The sequence below is a fragment of the Ambystoma mexicanum genome, chromosome 9 (assembly GCF_040938575.1).
Source record: "Ambystoma mexicanum isolate Mex_15411 chromosome 9, UKY_AmexF1_1, whole genome shotgun sequence".
NCBI lineage: Eukaryota > Metazoa > Chordata > Amphibia > Caudata > Ambystomatidae > Ambystoma > Ambystoma mexicanum.
In genome coordinates, this window is record NC_090931.1 from 645,369,561 (window position 1) to 645,386,442 (window position 16,882).

The window sequence follows — 16,882 nt, forward strand, 5'->3', positions numbered from 1 at the left end:
GGCATGTGTAACCAATAAGGAGTGAGGGGACTCTGGCAGGACAAACGGGATATGGGATCTGGGGCTCAGGAGGGGTAGCACTCATGGCGGGTCGATGGGCAGCAGGTCCAGGAAGCATCGGCCAGCCAGGAGGGGTTACACCACTGGGACAAGAGGTGGGATCGACCCAGGGCAGGGGGCTGCTTGCAGGGGTAGGGCAGATTACACAGCAGGTTTCAGGTAGTCCGGCGACATGCACATCGGGGGGAGATGTGAGGGCACCAGCGGTCCCATCAGTTACCCATCAGGTATGCTTACTTGGCATGTGACACCAGAATTAAAAGAGACAATTTGGAAGGATAGATTTGTAGATATTTTTGCATGGTCTAATTATGCGGTATCAGATAAAGTGAGAGAAGCAAAAGGGGAGGCAAAGGAGAAAAAGGTACAGGTAGACAATTGTAATTTGGATATCAGGGTTCACGATATTCGCGGCGGTAATGACGGAAAAATACCCAGAGTTACATCAAAAACTATTCTCCTACTTGCACCTAATAATGTCCATGTACCGGGAATACACATTCAGTGCTTGCCTGAATTATGATGAGAGATTCAGGGTGTCCAAAGCAGGGAGTGTACAGCTTGACTGGGGAACCAGAGCTATAGATTTATGGGTCAGCTGTACCATGGCGTGACAGCAGGGAGGGAAGGTACAGGGGACCTGGACACAAGGGTCTGGGTTACCCAGGCAAGGGCAGTCCTTTCAGAACCCTCACCCACAGGGGGGGGGGGGACAAAAAGGGGCCATGCTGGGCTTTTAACACAAAGATGTGCACCAGGACAGTGTGCAAGTTTAAACATGCATGCTCAAGCTGCGCGCTCCCAGGTCACCGTGAGCAGAGATGCAACAAAACAATGAAAGACAGAGTACAAAAAGAGCGAGTAAGGGTACGGGATGCAACTCTCTGTTGCCCACACCAGTCAGAGTAGAGGTTCTCAGAATATGGGCAAACAATTATCCCAGGAAGGAAGAGGCGCAGTTATTGGCATCAGGTTTTTTGAAAGGTTTTCGGATTCCGGTGAAGGGGTTGGTACCGCCAGTGGTACCTAAGAACCAGGCATCAGCAGCAAGCAACAACCCAGTACTAGGGAAAAATATCAAGCTAGCGAGAGTAAGCGGGCCATTTGAGCACCCTCCCTTCCCAGGGTTCATTTGCTCCCCAGTGGGTATTATGCCCAAAAAGGTTGAGGGGAAGTTCAGAATGATTCATAATTTATCTTTCCCAAAAGGGGCTTCTTTGAATTACGCGACTGAGGGCAGCATTTGTTCTATAAGATACGCGTCTTTTGATGACGCACTCGCTCAGATGAGGGACTTGGGGAAGGGGGCCTTACAAGCCAGGGTGGACATTGAGTCCACATTTAGACTGCCCTCGGTACAACTGGACGACTACCGGTTGCTCGGTTTTTATGTTGGGGGGATGTTTTACTTCAACAAATGCATGCCAATGGATTGCTCATTTCCTGCAGTAACTTTGAGGCATTCAGCACATTCTTGGAATGAGTCACAAAGCGGCAATTAAAAGGTGCAAGAGTGGTGCATTAACTGGATGACTTCCTGCTCATAGGACCCCCACACACAAGATTATGTGCAGACGCATTAGGGACTTTCCAGAAGATACCTACAGAGCTAGAGGTGCCTTTATCACAGGAGAAAACAGAGGGACCTGCAACCATCAACACATTTCTAGGGATTGATTGATTGAGAAGTAAAAAACAGGTGTGGGCTGGGGTGTTTGGGGCGGGGGGCCCAAAAATTCAATTAACCTTTGTGTTATTTTCTCCACGTTTAAAAGGCAGGCGTTAGCAAGTCTGACGATGAAAGAACATTGAACCGAAAAAACTACGATTGGCATTGGTCTCCCTCTTTGGTTGGTTGGGCAACTTTTGTCCACAGGCGGTGATCGCCTGGTCCCAGATCATCCCCAGGACAATATGGGGTGGAGGTAGGGGGGTGCCCAGGTTAGCGAGGCGTTTAACATATCAGCAAGGAAACGAAACAATGAACTAGCCTGTCTGGCAGGAGGACAGTTGCGGGTAGTGGCTGATGGATTAGTGAGAGGAAACGAGAATGTCCACCACGACGGGGTACATTTATCGGGCCACGGAATGGACTTACTCTTCGAGAACTTTTTGGCAGTGATCTGCACAGCACAGAGGTGGTGGAACAGGTGGTCAGTAATTCGCCATTCCTGGGGGTGGGGGGGGCCCTGAGGCTGGTTAGGTACAGTGGCGAGGGCACGGTCTGCCTCTCACTAGGTTGGCTTTGGCCCGGGGAGAGGGGGCGGATACAGGGGGTGTGGGGCCAGTAATGCGGAAGGGGTCGGACAAGTAAAGGATGCCTCCTGGGATCACCCCCCAACGGGAGATCCGCAAGAATGTAGGGGGAACCTCACTGCTGCACAAATGCCAAAAGGGGTCGGAATTGGCAGTTCCACCTGGGACTGCCTGTCATGAGGAGGAACCAATGTAAATATGTGTTATAATTTATTGAAATTAAAGTAGTATGGTTATACTATAGTTCTGTTTTGACTAGGGTCGCGTTTATAATGGATTTATGATGCTTAGTATTTTTAAATGGATTAAACGTGGGCGTTTTACTTTCCAAACAGAAAAGTCTTTGTGTGGTCTCTCCTTTCATCAATGGCACTGCCTCCATGCTAAGCCCACTGTTTTCTAACAGCTCATAGGGTCTGGTGTATGCCAGGCCACCTCCAGCGTCTACCGTTTTCTCTCTTGGGCATACAGTAGGTGCTCATTATGCACCACAGGTAGAAGTCAACCAACACTGTTCCCGGTGACAGTTTGAATCGCTACTCATTCTGCAGACTTGGTCACATTATACTAAAAAATTAAGAAAGACGCTGGAGAGTCTTCCTCTTGGAGCTGCTCTGTATGGCACTGTCACAAAATTAAAATAACAATGTAAACCAAACAAAACAAAAAACATGTTGAACAAAAATAATACAATGGCAGCGTATGTGTGTGTAATTCTTTTGCTAGCGGAAGTAGTACAACACCAAACCGAAGATCATGGAAGTTATTCCACGCTTCTGGAAGTCAAAACACTTCCATGCGTAAAGTTTAGGGAGTTAATCAGCGAAGTAATTTGTTAAGTACATTTTATTTTTACAAAAAGTGGTACACTTCTCTCACCTTCTGTTTTTCTTTTTTTTAAATTTTTTTTTTTGAAACTCGTTTTATTGTTCACCGGTGGTCTCAACAGTTACAGCAACGTTATCCCACCAATATGCACAAATCAACAAGCAAAGAAAGCATGTACATTTAACATCATGTGGACATTTAATCGTCTGAGAGCAACTCACACAGCTAGGTGCGGAAGATATGTCTTTCGGTCGGCTTGCCCCCGGTACAGTCAAAACATATTGTTCCTCACATTCGTTGATGTACGTAAGTTCACGGAGGAAGGTGGCCACGGTTGGCGGTGCAGGTGCCTTCCAGGCTTGTAGGATACATTTCTTTGCCACCGGTCATGCAACATTAAATAGTCTCCTGGTTTTCTCTGAGCACTTGCCAATGTCTCCGAATAAGTATTTTTGGGGGGTTAACTGCGGGGGTATCTGTGTGATTTCAGACAACATTTCAGCCACCTCCCCCCAGAATCTCAGAAGAGCAGGGCATTCCCAATACATGTGAAAGGAGCCTGCATGCTGGGCCCCGCACTTAGGGCACTCCCCCCCCGTGCTGCCCAACGAATTTTGCCATTTTGGCTGGTGTGTAGTGTAGTCTGTTTAAGAGTATAAATTGTATCAGGCGTAATCCTGCGTTTAACGAGACCTTTTTCGTGAGTGCACAATATCTGTTCCATTTGTCTTCCGGGATAGGCGTTCGCAAGTCAGACTCCCATTTATCCTTAACCCGGTTAATGGATGGAGTTTGGGTCTGTACTGCCCCATATAGTTTAGAAATGCCCAGCCCGGCCTTCATAGTAATGAGTTGTGTGCAGGGGTGCTGAGGTGGTTCATCTGGGAACATTGGCCATTTTTTCTGAAATGCGGCCCTCACTCTATAGTATTGCAATGTTTTGAGTGGCCCACCCCCAATTGCTCTACCAAAGTCCACTCTGGTTACAAATTTACCAATAACAAACATATCACCCACCTTCATTTCCATGTGAGGATCCCAGCTTTCCTGAATACTCACATCAGACGTAGGGGGGATACCCGGGAAATTCCACAAGGGGATCTCTGGATTATATGGCGTTTCCAGCTTCAGTCGCTTAAATACTGCTCTCCATGCCCTGACCGTGCAGCTGACTGGGTCATACTCGCATGTGTCTTTGTGACGTGAATTGAATAGGATTGACTGGATGTCTGCCGGGAATATAGTTTGTGCTTCCAACCAAGTGTGTGGTGTTTCCCCTGAATCCTGGTATCAATACTTTGCAAACTGTGCCTGGGCGACCAGATAGTAGAGCTCAAAGTCTGGGGCCGCTATACCTCCGGTGTCATAGGGCTCTGTCATTTTCTCCCACCCAATTCTAGCCGCCTTCCCGTTCCATATAAAGGCTATCACCAACGACCGTAGTTTAGAGAAGAAGTCTTTGCCCGGCCATATGGGTATATTCACAAAAAAATATAACAGCTTGGGGAGGGCTATCATCTTGAGTAGGGCTATCCTGCCGTAGAGCGATACAGGAAGGTGTCCCCATATCTGTAACTTAGTGCTCAATGTTTGCAGGGCCTTCTCGTGGTTGTTCGCATAGAGGGTTTGCCTGGTTCTGGACACCAACACCCCAAGATATCTAATGTGTTGATCCGACCATTTAAGGCCACAAGTGTTCGTAGGGCATTTAGTGGAGGGTGTGAGCGGGAATATTTCCGATTTGGCTGTGTTGATGACATATCCCGAGTAGTCTGCAAACTCACGTATATCTGCCATAATGGGTGCTATGTTTTGCTCGGGTTCGCGAACGTAAAGTAGTGTATCATCAGAATAAAGTGAAATCAACTGGATAGAGCCTTTCATGTTTATTCCCTTATCCCTATGCCTTAGCCGGACCGCAGCCGCCATGGGTTCAATGGTTAAAGCAAACAGGATGGGAGAGAAGGGGCATCCCTGTCGCGTGCCCCTGCCTAATTGGAACAGCTCGGAGATGGTTCTGTTAGTGCATACCCTGGCTCCTGGAGCAGTATAGAGCAGTCGTATAAATCTAATAAAGGCAGGTCCCACCCCAAATGATTCCAGCACTGTAAAGAGGTATATCCATGACACGGAGTCAAACGCCTTTTCGGCATCGAGGGCCACAGCGGCAGCGTTCCTACCCGGGTCGATCTGTACCATTATGCTAAATAATCTGCGGCGGTTCAGCGCAGTAGATCTCAGGGGAATGAAACCATTTTGATCGGGGTGGACCAATGTGGAGACCCGGGGCAACATTCGGTTAGCCAGCACCTTAGCAAAAATCTTAGCATCAACATTAATGAGCGATAGGGGCCTGTATGATGACATGTCATTAGGTGGGCGTCAGGGCTTGGGCAACACAGTGATAATGGCCTCTCTCATCGTCAGGGGCAGTATGCCACTTTCTAGGGCTGTCTCCCAGGTCTCCAACATCACAGGAATTAGTTCCATACGGAACTCCTTATAGAATTCAACCCCTAACCCATCAGAGCCCGGTGCTTTGCCCGATGCTAGCCCCATGATTGCCTCACTTACTTCTTCTGCAGTGATAGGTTGGTCCAGTGCCGTTGTACTATCGAGTGGGAGCTGTGGGAGCCCCAGTGACGCCAGGTATGTTTTGATCTCAGCAGTAGTTTTCTTATCTTTATTCATGTATAGTGTTTGATAAAATTGGGCAAACTCCCCATTTATACCATCTTCACTTGTCTGTACTTCACCAGTAGCACCTTGTATGCTAGTGATTGGATGTGGCAGCCTCTCGAGTTTAATCAGGTTGGCCAGTGTTCTACCCGCCTTATTACCCTCACCGTATCTACGTGCTCTGCAAGGGGCTGCAATATATTGTATTTCTCTAGCTGCCAGATCGTTGAAAGTTTGGATATGTTTGTGAATCTCGCCAAGACAGTCCTATCGTGTGTACGACTATACTTCCCCTCTAGACGGCTTAAGGCGTTCTCGACCTCCTCTAGCTCCTTCCTTACTCCCTTCAGGAGACCAGCGGACCTCGAGATAATTGCCCCCCTGGCCCAGGCCTTGAAGGTTTCCCACACCGTAGAGATCCGTACTACCGACCCAATGTTATTGGAGAAGAACTCTGTTATTTCTTCACGTAGGGACTCCACCACGCCTGGGTCACCAAGTATCCCACCCGGCATTCTCCATCTCCTGGCGGGTCTGGGAGCATCTTTCACCCTAAGCTCCAGTGTAACGGGAGAGTGGTCGGACAGTGTGCGGGGCAGGATTTCACAGCTGTGCAGTGTCTCTGATAGGTTCTGCGACACAAAGAAATAGTCTATTCGCGATTCACTATCGTGGACGGAGGAGTAATAAGTATAGCATCTAACGTCTGGATGTAATGTGCGCCACGCGTCTACCAATGCCATTTGCGGAAGTAGCTGCCCCAGTGTCAGCGCCATTTTAGTTGGTGCCCTTATTTTCGTGCTGGATCTATCTGTCAACGGGTCCAGGGCCATGTTAAAGTCCCCCCCCCCCCATATTATGGAGGTTCTGCGACACAAAGAAATAGTCTATTTGCGATTCACTATCATGGACGGAGGAGTAATAAGTATAGCATCTAACGTCTGGATGTAATGTGCGCCACGCGTCTACCAATGCCATTTGCGGAAGTAGCTGCCCCAGTGTCAGCGCCATTTTAGTTGGTGTCCTTATTTTCGTGCTGGATCTATCTGTCAACGGGTCCAGGGCCATGTTAAAGTCCCCCCCCCCATATTATGGAGGAAACATCTAGCTTATTGAGGGTCTCATATATATTTAAATAAAACTCTGAATCATCGATGTTGGGGCCATAAGTATTTACCAATGTGATTTGTTTTCCCGCAATCTCGCTCCACACCAAGACGTATCTGCCCATCGCATCCACCTTGTGACCCGCTACCCGAAACCCCAGTGCTGGGTGAACTAGAGCGATGACCCCCCTGGACTGGGAAGAATAGTTTGTGTAATATCGTGTCTTCCCCCATTTGGGCAATATATTCACATTGACAGTGCCCATTGCATGAGTCTCCTGCAGCATCACAATCTGAGGGCAATGTCTAGACACATAGTTGTTAACCTTCCTGGCCTTCATCGGGTTATTTAAACCCCTCACGTTCCAAGACAGCAATGGTATTCGCAGCCCCCCCGCGGGACAATCCCCATGTGTAATGTCACTTGCCATACAATCAACCAATTCCTGTATTCACATGACGGGAACGACCACCGCAACTGGAAGACCACTTAACCTTCAAACCAAGTTCAAACACGGAACAGCTTACCCCCCTCCCCCCTTTCGCCCATAGCTCAACATAGCTAACTATTACCCCAGAACCTGGCCCCCCACCCGCATCATCTCTCCCAACTCGACAATGCTGCACATGAACACTCATAACTCGCCCTGTGGGCTTCCTTGCTGAGTTGGTGGACCTTTCCAAGGGGACAGCTTATGTTGCCACCTGGCCGCCCACGTCGGAGGCCCAGCGGCGCAGTAACTACGGAGATCGGTCCAGTCCAGTTGTATTGACTTCTTTAGAAGGACAAAGAAACATAGTGCCCCCGCGGGGGCAGCGCAGCCTCCTTCGTCGGCCAAGTCTGTTCAGTCTTCGCCGGGGTTAGGTCTCGCATTTTGATCCATATTTCGGTCCCTGGGGGGCAACGGAATGGAGGCCTCCACATATGCCATGGCGTCAAAAGGGTTTTCAAAGAAATGGGCCCTCCCGCCGTGCTGAATTCTCAATTTTGCAGGGAATATTAAGGCGTAGGGGACACCTCGGAGCCGCAATTGTCTTTTCACCATCTCATAAGACCTGCGTTGCGTTTGTATGTTGGCAAAGAAATCTGGATAAATGTGAATTCTGTTCTCCTTGTATTGCAGCGTGCCTTTTTCTCTGGACAGCCGGAGTATTGTATCCCTGTCCCTGTAGTTCAGGAGCCGCGCTATGATGGTACGAGGCGGAGCGCCCGGCTTCCGGGTTGGTGCAAGAGTGCGGTGAGCTCTTTCAACAAGGAAGTGGTTCGAAAGGGATTCTGCCCCCAACACAGATTTTAGCAGTTCCTCCACTTGTTTTTCCATGGGGCCTTTGCCAAATTTCTCTGAGACCACGACTATACGAATGTTATTCCTGCGAGACCTAGATTCAAGATGCTCGCACTTATTCTGTGTTTTACGCAATTCGGTTTGAAGTAGGGCAATGTCGCGGCCGTGCTGTGAGAGTACATCTTCGTTTGAACTTATTCTGCCCTCTGCCTCAGTGATGCGTGCACTTTCCTTCTCCACTCTCGCTTTCAGGGAGCCAATGGTAGCCACAATGTCGTCCAGCTTGACGTTGACAGCCAGGAACCCATTCTGCACAATTGTTGCCAGGCGATCTAAGGGGTCGGTTTCTCTGTTTTCGGATGTTTGTGTCGTCTCTGCTGTTGTCAGCTGCAGCTGGGAATTGGTAAAGGAATCCATCGGGCCGTTTTTTTCCCCCCTACAGCCTTCTTCTCGGAGCGGCCCATTGGTTACAGCCACCAGTGTTAGGAGGATTGTGTTCTCCCAAATATGTATGATGAGTGTCCTCAGAATATCGATTTGCAGCAGTTGGTTTGTTATAACATAGATGAGGGATTGAGGTTTGTCACGACCCAAGTGTTATTGAGCTCTTGTAGTTTTCGTGGGAACACTAATTAGGGCCAAGGGGCGTATTACTCCCGCACCCTCTGCGTAGTTGGTAACAGCCACCAGCGTTGGGTGGATTGTGTTCTCCCACGTATATATGATGAGTGCCCTCAAAATATCGATTTGCTGCAGTTGGTTTGTATAACATAGATGAGGGATTGAGGTTTGTCACATCCCTAGTGTTATTGAGCTATTGTAGTTTTCGTGGGAGCACCAATTAGGGCCAAGGGGCACATCACTACCGCAGCCTCTGCGTAATGTCTTCCACCCCCGTGTTGCTGCCGAGTCCGGGCTGCCCGGGCCGCGCCCCACCGCACTCTGAAGCTCCACCGTCACCCAGTTGCTAGTCTGTTGGCAGTGTTCCTTTACAACACTGCGCCCCAGGGCTCACGCGGCCCACAGCTCTGGGTATACAGTGGTGTGGATGAAGGGCCCGGCCCGCTAAGCCCAGGGAGTGGACCCGTTCTTTCGGGTTGCTGTGGTTCAGGTACCCCCGTCCCTGCCGGGCGTTGCCAGGATCTAGAAATCACTCACCGCGGTCGACAGCCTCAGTGCTCTCCCCTTCATGCCGGCGAGCTTCCTGCGGCGCAAAGCAGCACCAACCTTGTTGTTGCGTGTATCCGGGTGTACACGGGGGACAGGTGCACCTCTCCCAAACGTATTCCTCGTCTCTCCTGCGTTGCGGCAGCGAGCCGTCTCCAGCAATGGGCAGAGCCGTCCGTGCAGCCACGCGTGTCCCTGTTTCGGCTGGGGCTCAGGGTCTCAGCGTCGGATGTCTGCCCGGCCGTCTTCCGCCCCGGACACAGATCAGGCAGAGGGTCGGGGCACCCGCCGCATGTCCTCCTCCCCTGCATTCCGCTCGCCTCGCCAGCAGTGTTCTGGCTGGACCTCCCATGCGATGGGGGTGTGTGTCGCCGCAGACCCCAGATCAGCTTGCACTCTCCCCATCCGGTGCGGGGAGGTCTGGGCCGTGCCCCCTCATAGGTGGGGAGGCGATGCAGTGCGCCGCAGCCTCCAGCCGCGCAGGGGTGAATGGGCCGCCCCTCCCCCACTCGGCCTGCCTGCAGTCGTCAGCACCAGGCTCACGTGGATTCTACGTGGAGCTCACAGGCGGCCGCGTCGCAGCCCCACAGTCGCCACCGCTTCACACACGGATATCTCTGTTATCGCTGAGTCAGCGCGGTCCACGTTTTCAGGATCTCTTCATCAGACTTTCCGCCACAGTATTCAATGGTCAGAAGTCAATCAACTTGGAGCTGGGAGGATGAATTTGTTTCAAGAATTTTTAACAAGCCGGAGCTCTCCACCTAGGCGGCCATCTTAGACGTGCGCAACAGCGCCCCTCACCTTCTGTTTTTCAAATTGGAGAATAGTTGACCAAGGGCCTCATTATAAGCTTGCCGTTACTGTTGTTACCAGACCTGCAAACTATGAGTTCTGCTCGCGGGGGCCTTCCTGCCCGCCAGGTCTAACCTGGCGGGCGTACTGGCAAGAGCATGTCGGATGCACCGGCACCATTCTGAATGGTGCCGGTGCATCCCACCTCCCCATTCCCATTGAGCCAGGTGGGGCTTAAATGGGAATGGGCAGTATTTTCTTCTGGCGCCCGCGCATGGGCAATTAACAGGTACGGCAGTCAGTGGGTGGGCAAATAACAAAACACCACATACAAGTTGTGTGTCCCTCCTCATATGCCATGTCTCCCTATCTAAATTTTAATGCAATAGTTTCGACACGTGGCCAAAGCGCCACCTAATAGCCGAAACTAAAAAAGGTGAGGGGTTCTGTACAACGGGATTGAGAGCATTTCAGAGCTGTGCCCGAGTCCCCACACTGCTGCATGTCAGAAATATACCCTGTGTCCTGATTTTGGAAACCAATCTCATATCTGGAGTAGTAGGCTATGTTTTAGGTCAAACATTAGATGCATTGTGTCAGAGTTGTGTGTATAGGTCCGAGTCCGTGCATTCAGTTGCATGAAAAAAGTCTGGAGTCGTATTTCTTAGACTGATGCGTTCCTAAATCGGACCGCCTGTTACAAAGAGTAAATTAATCTGCAAAGAAATACTATTATTCAGTTTTCTGGTTGTTTAGGATACCTAATCATAGTAAAAATGAATTTGACAGAGTAGGCTGTTTCAAGCAATCCATGCACATCTCTCCTCCGGCATTGCCCATGAAAGGATGGATTGGTTGCTTTTACCAATGGCATCTCACAGACCTAACCAGAACCAGTGTTGCCAGGTCTGCTTATGCAAAACAACGCTGGGCTTGTTTTTGCGCAAGGTCGCTTATAATTTGCACAGGTCGCTTGTTGCGATTTCCTTTGGTTTATCTTGTATCTGCCAAGATATGATTATTCATGCGCTTCTTCTGAGCCCAGCTGCAGCATCTGCTCAATGATTGGCCACCTGCTTCTGACAGAAGATGAATGACAGAGTCAGAAAGCCAATCACTTTGCAACTTCCTAGGTTAGCTCAAGGAGATTTACACATCTCACATCAGGAAGGGGACAAGGGACAGTGAGTGGAAGGTGCAATTGAAGAGTAAGATCACCTGACCCGAGTGCAGTCTTCACGTGTACATTTTGGTTCTGGTTAACCTTGGCAGCAATGGAAAAAGAAGACAGCCTAAGATTGAGCAGATCAGGTTCCAGCTTGGAATTTCTTTAACTTTTCCTTTAAAGTGAAAGGGGGCAGCCAAACAAAGAATGACTTTAAATGTATTTTTTAGTGTTTATTTCTGAAAAAAACTATTACAAGATAGTAACGATTCATAAAAACCGTGTTGCATAGTTTATGGAAAAGAACAGTGAAAGGAAGAGTGAGGGGAAATTGAGAAAGGCAAATAGAGGCAGAGATACAATGAAAATATCAGATCAGAAAGAAGGGGCATTTTCAGTTCTTTTAAGGCATATCTCCATGTTTTAGGTGTGCGGTATTCTGTGGCAGCTCATTTCTTGGTAGTAGTCCGGTTGTTTTGGGCCTGTTTTGAAGGGGGCAATCATCTTATTTTTTCTGCAACCTCGCAACACTCATCGGAACGTCTGCCAGTTGATTCTTAATTTCACCTGGACATCAAACAGGTACTAAAATGCAGACGTTATGGCACCTGGCAGGTAAATAAGCACAGGTGGTTCGAAGTCAGATAGTTAATTGTACAAAGGGGCCAGACGACTTGACTGGTACTGTGACAGGATGGCTACAGTGAGGGCAGGAAGCCTAAACTATTAATTATTATAAAACGTTACTGGTAATTTGGTTTATGAGAGCGGGATCTGCTAATCAGACCCCACTTTCACAATGCTTTAAGCCAAAGGCATAATGCAACCTTATTCCTTGCTGTGACAGTCTGCTAACATTCCCAGCAGCTGCCATTCACTGGCAAAAAGGCATTTTCAAAGGATCACATGCGCATTCCTAAACACAGTTGCTGGGACTCAAAGCTCTAGCAGGCAGAGGTGCGTTTTAACCATCTGCACCCCTGGTTTCAAAAATCATAATTGTGTACCCCAGAAGCCTGGTTGTAGACTGATATCTAAATATAAGTCATATCTAGTTATGCCATGGTGGCTATTGAGATTACACAGCCACAAGAATCATATGTTATATTACTATCAGCGAAGTAGACAGTGGCTCATTCATGATTGGTTCTGGGTGTGCATTAGCTTTCTGGCCTTGGTGTCCCCAGAACAACCATGTTGTGTACAGCCCAGGAACCTCTTTGGTCCAATGAGAATGGTTGACACACTGCTCCAGGGAACAGGAACGCTCCCTGGGAGGTCCACTGGGAACCCATGCTTTAAAGACATTCCTGTCATGACAATGGCCAGCACACACCATTGCGCTGAGTACTGGAGTTCTTTGGAAGTAGGCAGACAGAGAAAGGGCTACAGTTAGTATAACCCAGAGGAGAGCTTCTGACTTCAGTGGGGTCTTGTCATCTTGGTTTTTGCTAGGACTTCCAAACTTCCTGCACCCTCCCCATTTCTTGCAGACATGTTGGTGCTGGAATCTTTGCCGAAACACACTTGTCTGAAAAACCCAGAGTGCCCATTTGTTCTGAATGTCGGCTTTCTCTGCATTTTCCTTTACATGTCTGGACCAGTTGTTTTTATTAGTTGTGTGCATTTTTGTTAGTGTATTTAAATATCCTATTTTAGAGGACCTGCTCCGGAAATTCTATTTTGGTAACACAGTACTATTGTTGTTTGGGCAGCTTCTGTTCCAGCTCATACTACTTTGAAAAGTGTAGTCTTCCCTCAGCCCACATTACCAACAGAGGGAAAGGAGGTACACCTGTCCGTCTGTGTCTCTTTCACCTTTATGATAGGGATTCTTGCTGGTTTAGTAGTAGTATGGGGCAGACTAGTCACTTTAATCACTATCCATCCCTGTACCCCTGCAGCGCAGGAGTCATTTTCTTGCAGGTACAAAACCACAAACACCAAAGAGATGAACAGGTAATACAGCAGGTGCAATATGCATTCAACAGATACTCACGCTTCCACCTCTGGAAGGAGCTGCAACTTCTGGGGGAAGATCTCAGATAGCAATATCCGGACGAAATGGAGGCCAAGGGCTTGGATCCTGGACTCCAAGTGCTGCAACATATAAGCGGACAACGGTGAAATGTGGGATACAGTGTGTGCTCAATCTAACGTTTGACAACACATTTACAAGGACACTGGGTTCCCCTTTTGGCAGTCAGCCTAATTAGGGGTCTGCCACCTTTGGATCTCCAGATGTTTTGGACTAAACCTCCCATCAACCCTAGCCAGCATACTGAAATGGTCAGGGATCATGGGAGTTGTAGTCCAAAATATCTGGAGAGTTGCAGGTTGCAGACTACTGGTAAAAGGGACAGCAGATTAGATAGGAGCAGAGCACATAACTGCAGCCCACATAGTAAATATGGCCTCAGCAGGTTAAAATAAATATATAACCTTTCACTGACAAAACAAATCACACAAATATAGCTTAGCAAAAGTAAAGATGATAAAAGGCATTGGAGTCGAAAGGCTACAAGCATAGCACAACATAACATTATATAATAATAGCAACATTGTTTTACAATTCCTAGTACAGGTGCAAGTCACTCCAGCAAAGGTGATTGAGAGTTTCATATTGTAAACACTGCAAGCTTGGACTACGGACAGTGGCAGAGTTAAGGCAGGGTTTGGGGAAGCAGTGACACCATTAACCCTAGGCTCTTTAAGTAGGGACATGGCATTGTCCATAAGCTCCTACCGTCAGGGCTAGTATAGCTCAGTGGCAACACATTCGTCTTGGAAGCAAGACAACGCAGAGCAACACAGGCTCCAATCCCGGGTCTGCGCTTAGAAACATCTTTGGTATTAAGCGCGTTATAAAAAAACAATTATAATTAAAAATATTATAATTATAAATTAGAATTAGAATTTGCCCCTACTTGAACTAAAACATGCCTTCGCAACTAACCAGTACTAGTTATATTGTATGTGACGAACTGTAAAGGCTAGCACATGTGCTACTCCAGAAGAAATTGGGAAGGTAGCACATGTATTGCACTTAGAAGATCTGTGAAGATTAGACAGATCTGAGGGTGGGCACTGTGCTGTACTTAGATGGACTTGGGAGTGGGTACTTGTGTTGGACCTTATAATGTTAGCCTGTCCATTGTGCTCGAAGATGTTTGATGATAACCCATCCATTGCACTTAGAAGATCTATAGGTTAGCGACTGTGACACAAATGATATATGCAGGTATCCTTGATATTGCACTTAGAAGATGCCTGGTGGCAGCCTATTATACAACTTAGAAGATATATAGTAAGACTAGAAGGGTAGCCTGTCTATTGAGTTTAGGGAATTCTATGATCCCAAGATTTTATGGTAGCCAGTCTGGCACACCTAGTAGATGTACTAAGATAACCAGTCAAGTGTGCTTAGAAGACCTAGGGGGAGGCTGTCCAAAGTGCCTAGAAGAACCTATGAGGGTAGCCTCTCTTCACACAGACAATCTGATCACGCAGGCAAAGATAAGCTCCATCTGAGCTTAAGGTATGTATAACACACCACTTTGGTGGACATCTCCTGCAGACACGACTATCCATCCACACACATTAGAATGCAGCTATGACTACAACAAATTTGGTTTAGCTGGACACTTACTCCTTCACCTCCATACATCATACTTGCCTCAACACCTCTGCCATTATAATACAGCGAAACCTAAGACAAAATTCTGTCTAGCTGGACACATGAGTATCTTGCACTAGCGCACTCTCGTGACCTCCCTCAGCAGCCATGCCCATGCCTGACCTCTTGGGTTGCTTACTGGAGCCTAGCCAGCCCACCTAATTCCCAATCTTGGCCAAATGCACACCAGCATTATAAACCTTTTCTGAGAATGTTCCCAAGCCTGGACTTTGGTCCCAGAGGGCGTTCACAAATGTGCTGAGGCCATACAAATGGGAAAAGGTGCTGTATAAATGACTGCTACTACTGCTAACTACTGTCCAAGCTTTAGACTAAGCATCTTTACTGGAGGCCATTTTCACTGGTGGAAAGTCTGACAGTGCACTGGCTTGGTATCAGACCAAGATGGGTGAGCTTACAGTCCATGACTAATAGTAAACACATTGAAACAGTCAATGGAAAAACTATGCATTAATTTAAGCAGTCTGAGGGCGCGATTGGGACAATGATTGTTTTTAAGAGGATGTAAGTGAATGACATGCATAGTGCTTCTAAATCGAGTGGTTCAAGACAGACTTCTTTAAGACATTTCTATTACACCAGCAGCACCTTTGCAGCTCTAATTAAGTCATTAACTCTGAGAAGACTGCTTTGAAGAACAAAAAAACTAGCAAGCACTTCCAGCACAGAGTATGATGCTAAGGCTCGATAAAGTTAGCTCAAAGAGATCCCATGGCGATGCGTTTTGAGCAGGAAGTGGGTGGGAATGGCTATAGGGATTAGTATGGCCATGGGCAGTCAATGAGTGGTTAAATAACCAAACATCATCTAGAAGCTTTGACACCCTCCTCATATGCCATTTCTCCCTAGATGTCCGCTAATGCAATAGGTCCGGCTTATAGGTGATGCTTTAGCTACAACCAATAGCCAACACAAAAATGAGGGATGCAGTGGCAGGGGGTCTTCAGATTAATTAGTTCTGACCACAAAAGTAAGTCAGACCCTGAAAACCAAAGGTGGAGAAAGCAAAACCATTAGGGGTCCCAGGAAATTGCACAGTAGGACCCCCAAACTTTTATTCTGCCCTAGCACATACCAAGGAACTAGCATCACATGGCAAGGCACAGGCTCATATGCCTAGGCACAGGCATCATATACACAGGCTTCATATGCCCAGATACCTCCTTACGCCCCCAAACTAGCCTCACGTGTTCTTCTCAAGTACTGCCATCATACCCCAGATCCAGCAATAATATGACTTGCTCATGGTTCTATATGTGAATTGCAGCTTCATAGGAACAGCTATGACCATCATATGCCAAGGTCAAGCCAGCCCCATGGACCCAGATACAGTAATCAAATAGCAGGTGTGGCTTTACATTGGCAAGCACTGGCATAATATGTCAGTTCAACTAGATATTCAGCTTTATATGACCAGGTACAGCCTACCATGCCAAGGTACAGCATCGCATGACCATCTTCAGCCAGCATTTGCCCAGGTACGTCATATTCCTAGACACAGTCTTTCTATAGCCAACCTGTGCCCTGGTACTGGTTGACACAGAGGTTCAGCCTTACATACCCTGGGCCTGCCACTTTAGACCAGATGCAGCCATCATTTGCCCAGGTAGATCATATTTCTACACACAGTCTCTCATGTCCAGGGTCAGCCTCAAATGCCCAGCTATAGCCAACCTGTGCCCTGGTACTGGTTGACACAGAGGTTCAGCCTTACATACCCTGGGCCTGCCAGTTTAGACCAGATGCAACCATCATAGGCTCATGAAACTGTGCTGTGTGGAAAAGGTGTTAGACTGACACAAAGCCCCATAATGGGTCTGCTCTTCTTATGCCAAACTCTCCA

General features: G+C 48.0%; 1 protein-coding gene across 2 annotated transcripts in view; it reads right to left on the bottom strand.

Moving 5' to 3' along the window:
- DPH1 (diphthamide biosynthesis 1) overlaps positions 1–16,882 on the bottom strand; it is a 1,780,687-nt gene that overhangs the window by 374,493 nt on the left and 1,389,312 nt on the right. For both annotated transcript variants that reach the window (XM_069615361.1, XM_069615360.1), the window contains one exon: positions 13,342–13,442. In XM_069615361.1, coding sequence (XP_069471462.1) covers positions 13,342–13,442 — 101 coding nt within the window. The remainder of the gene's footprint in view (positions 1–13,341; positions 13,443–16,882) is intronic.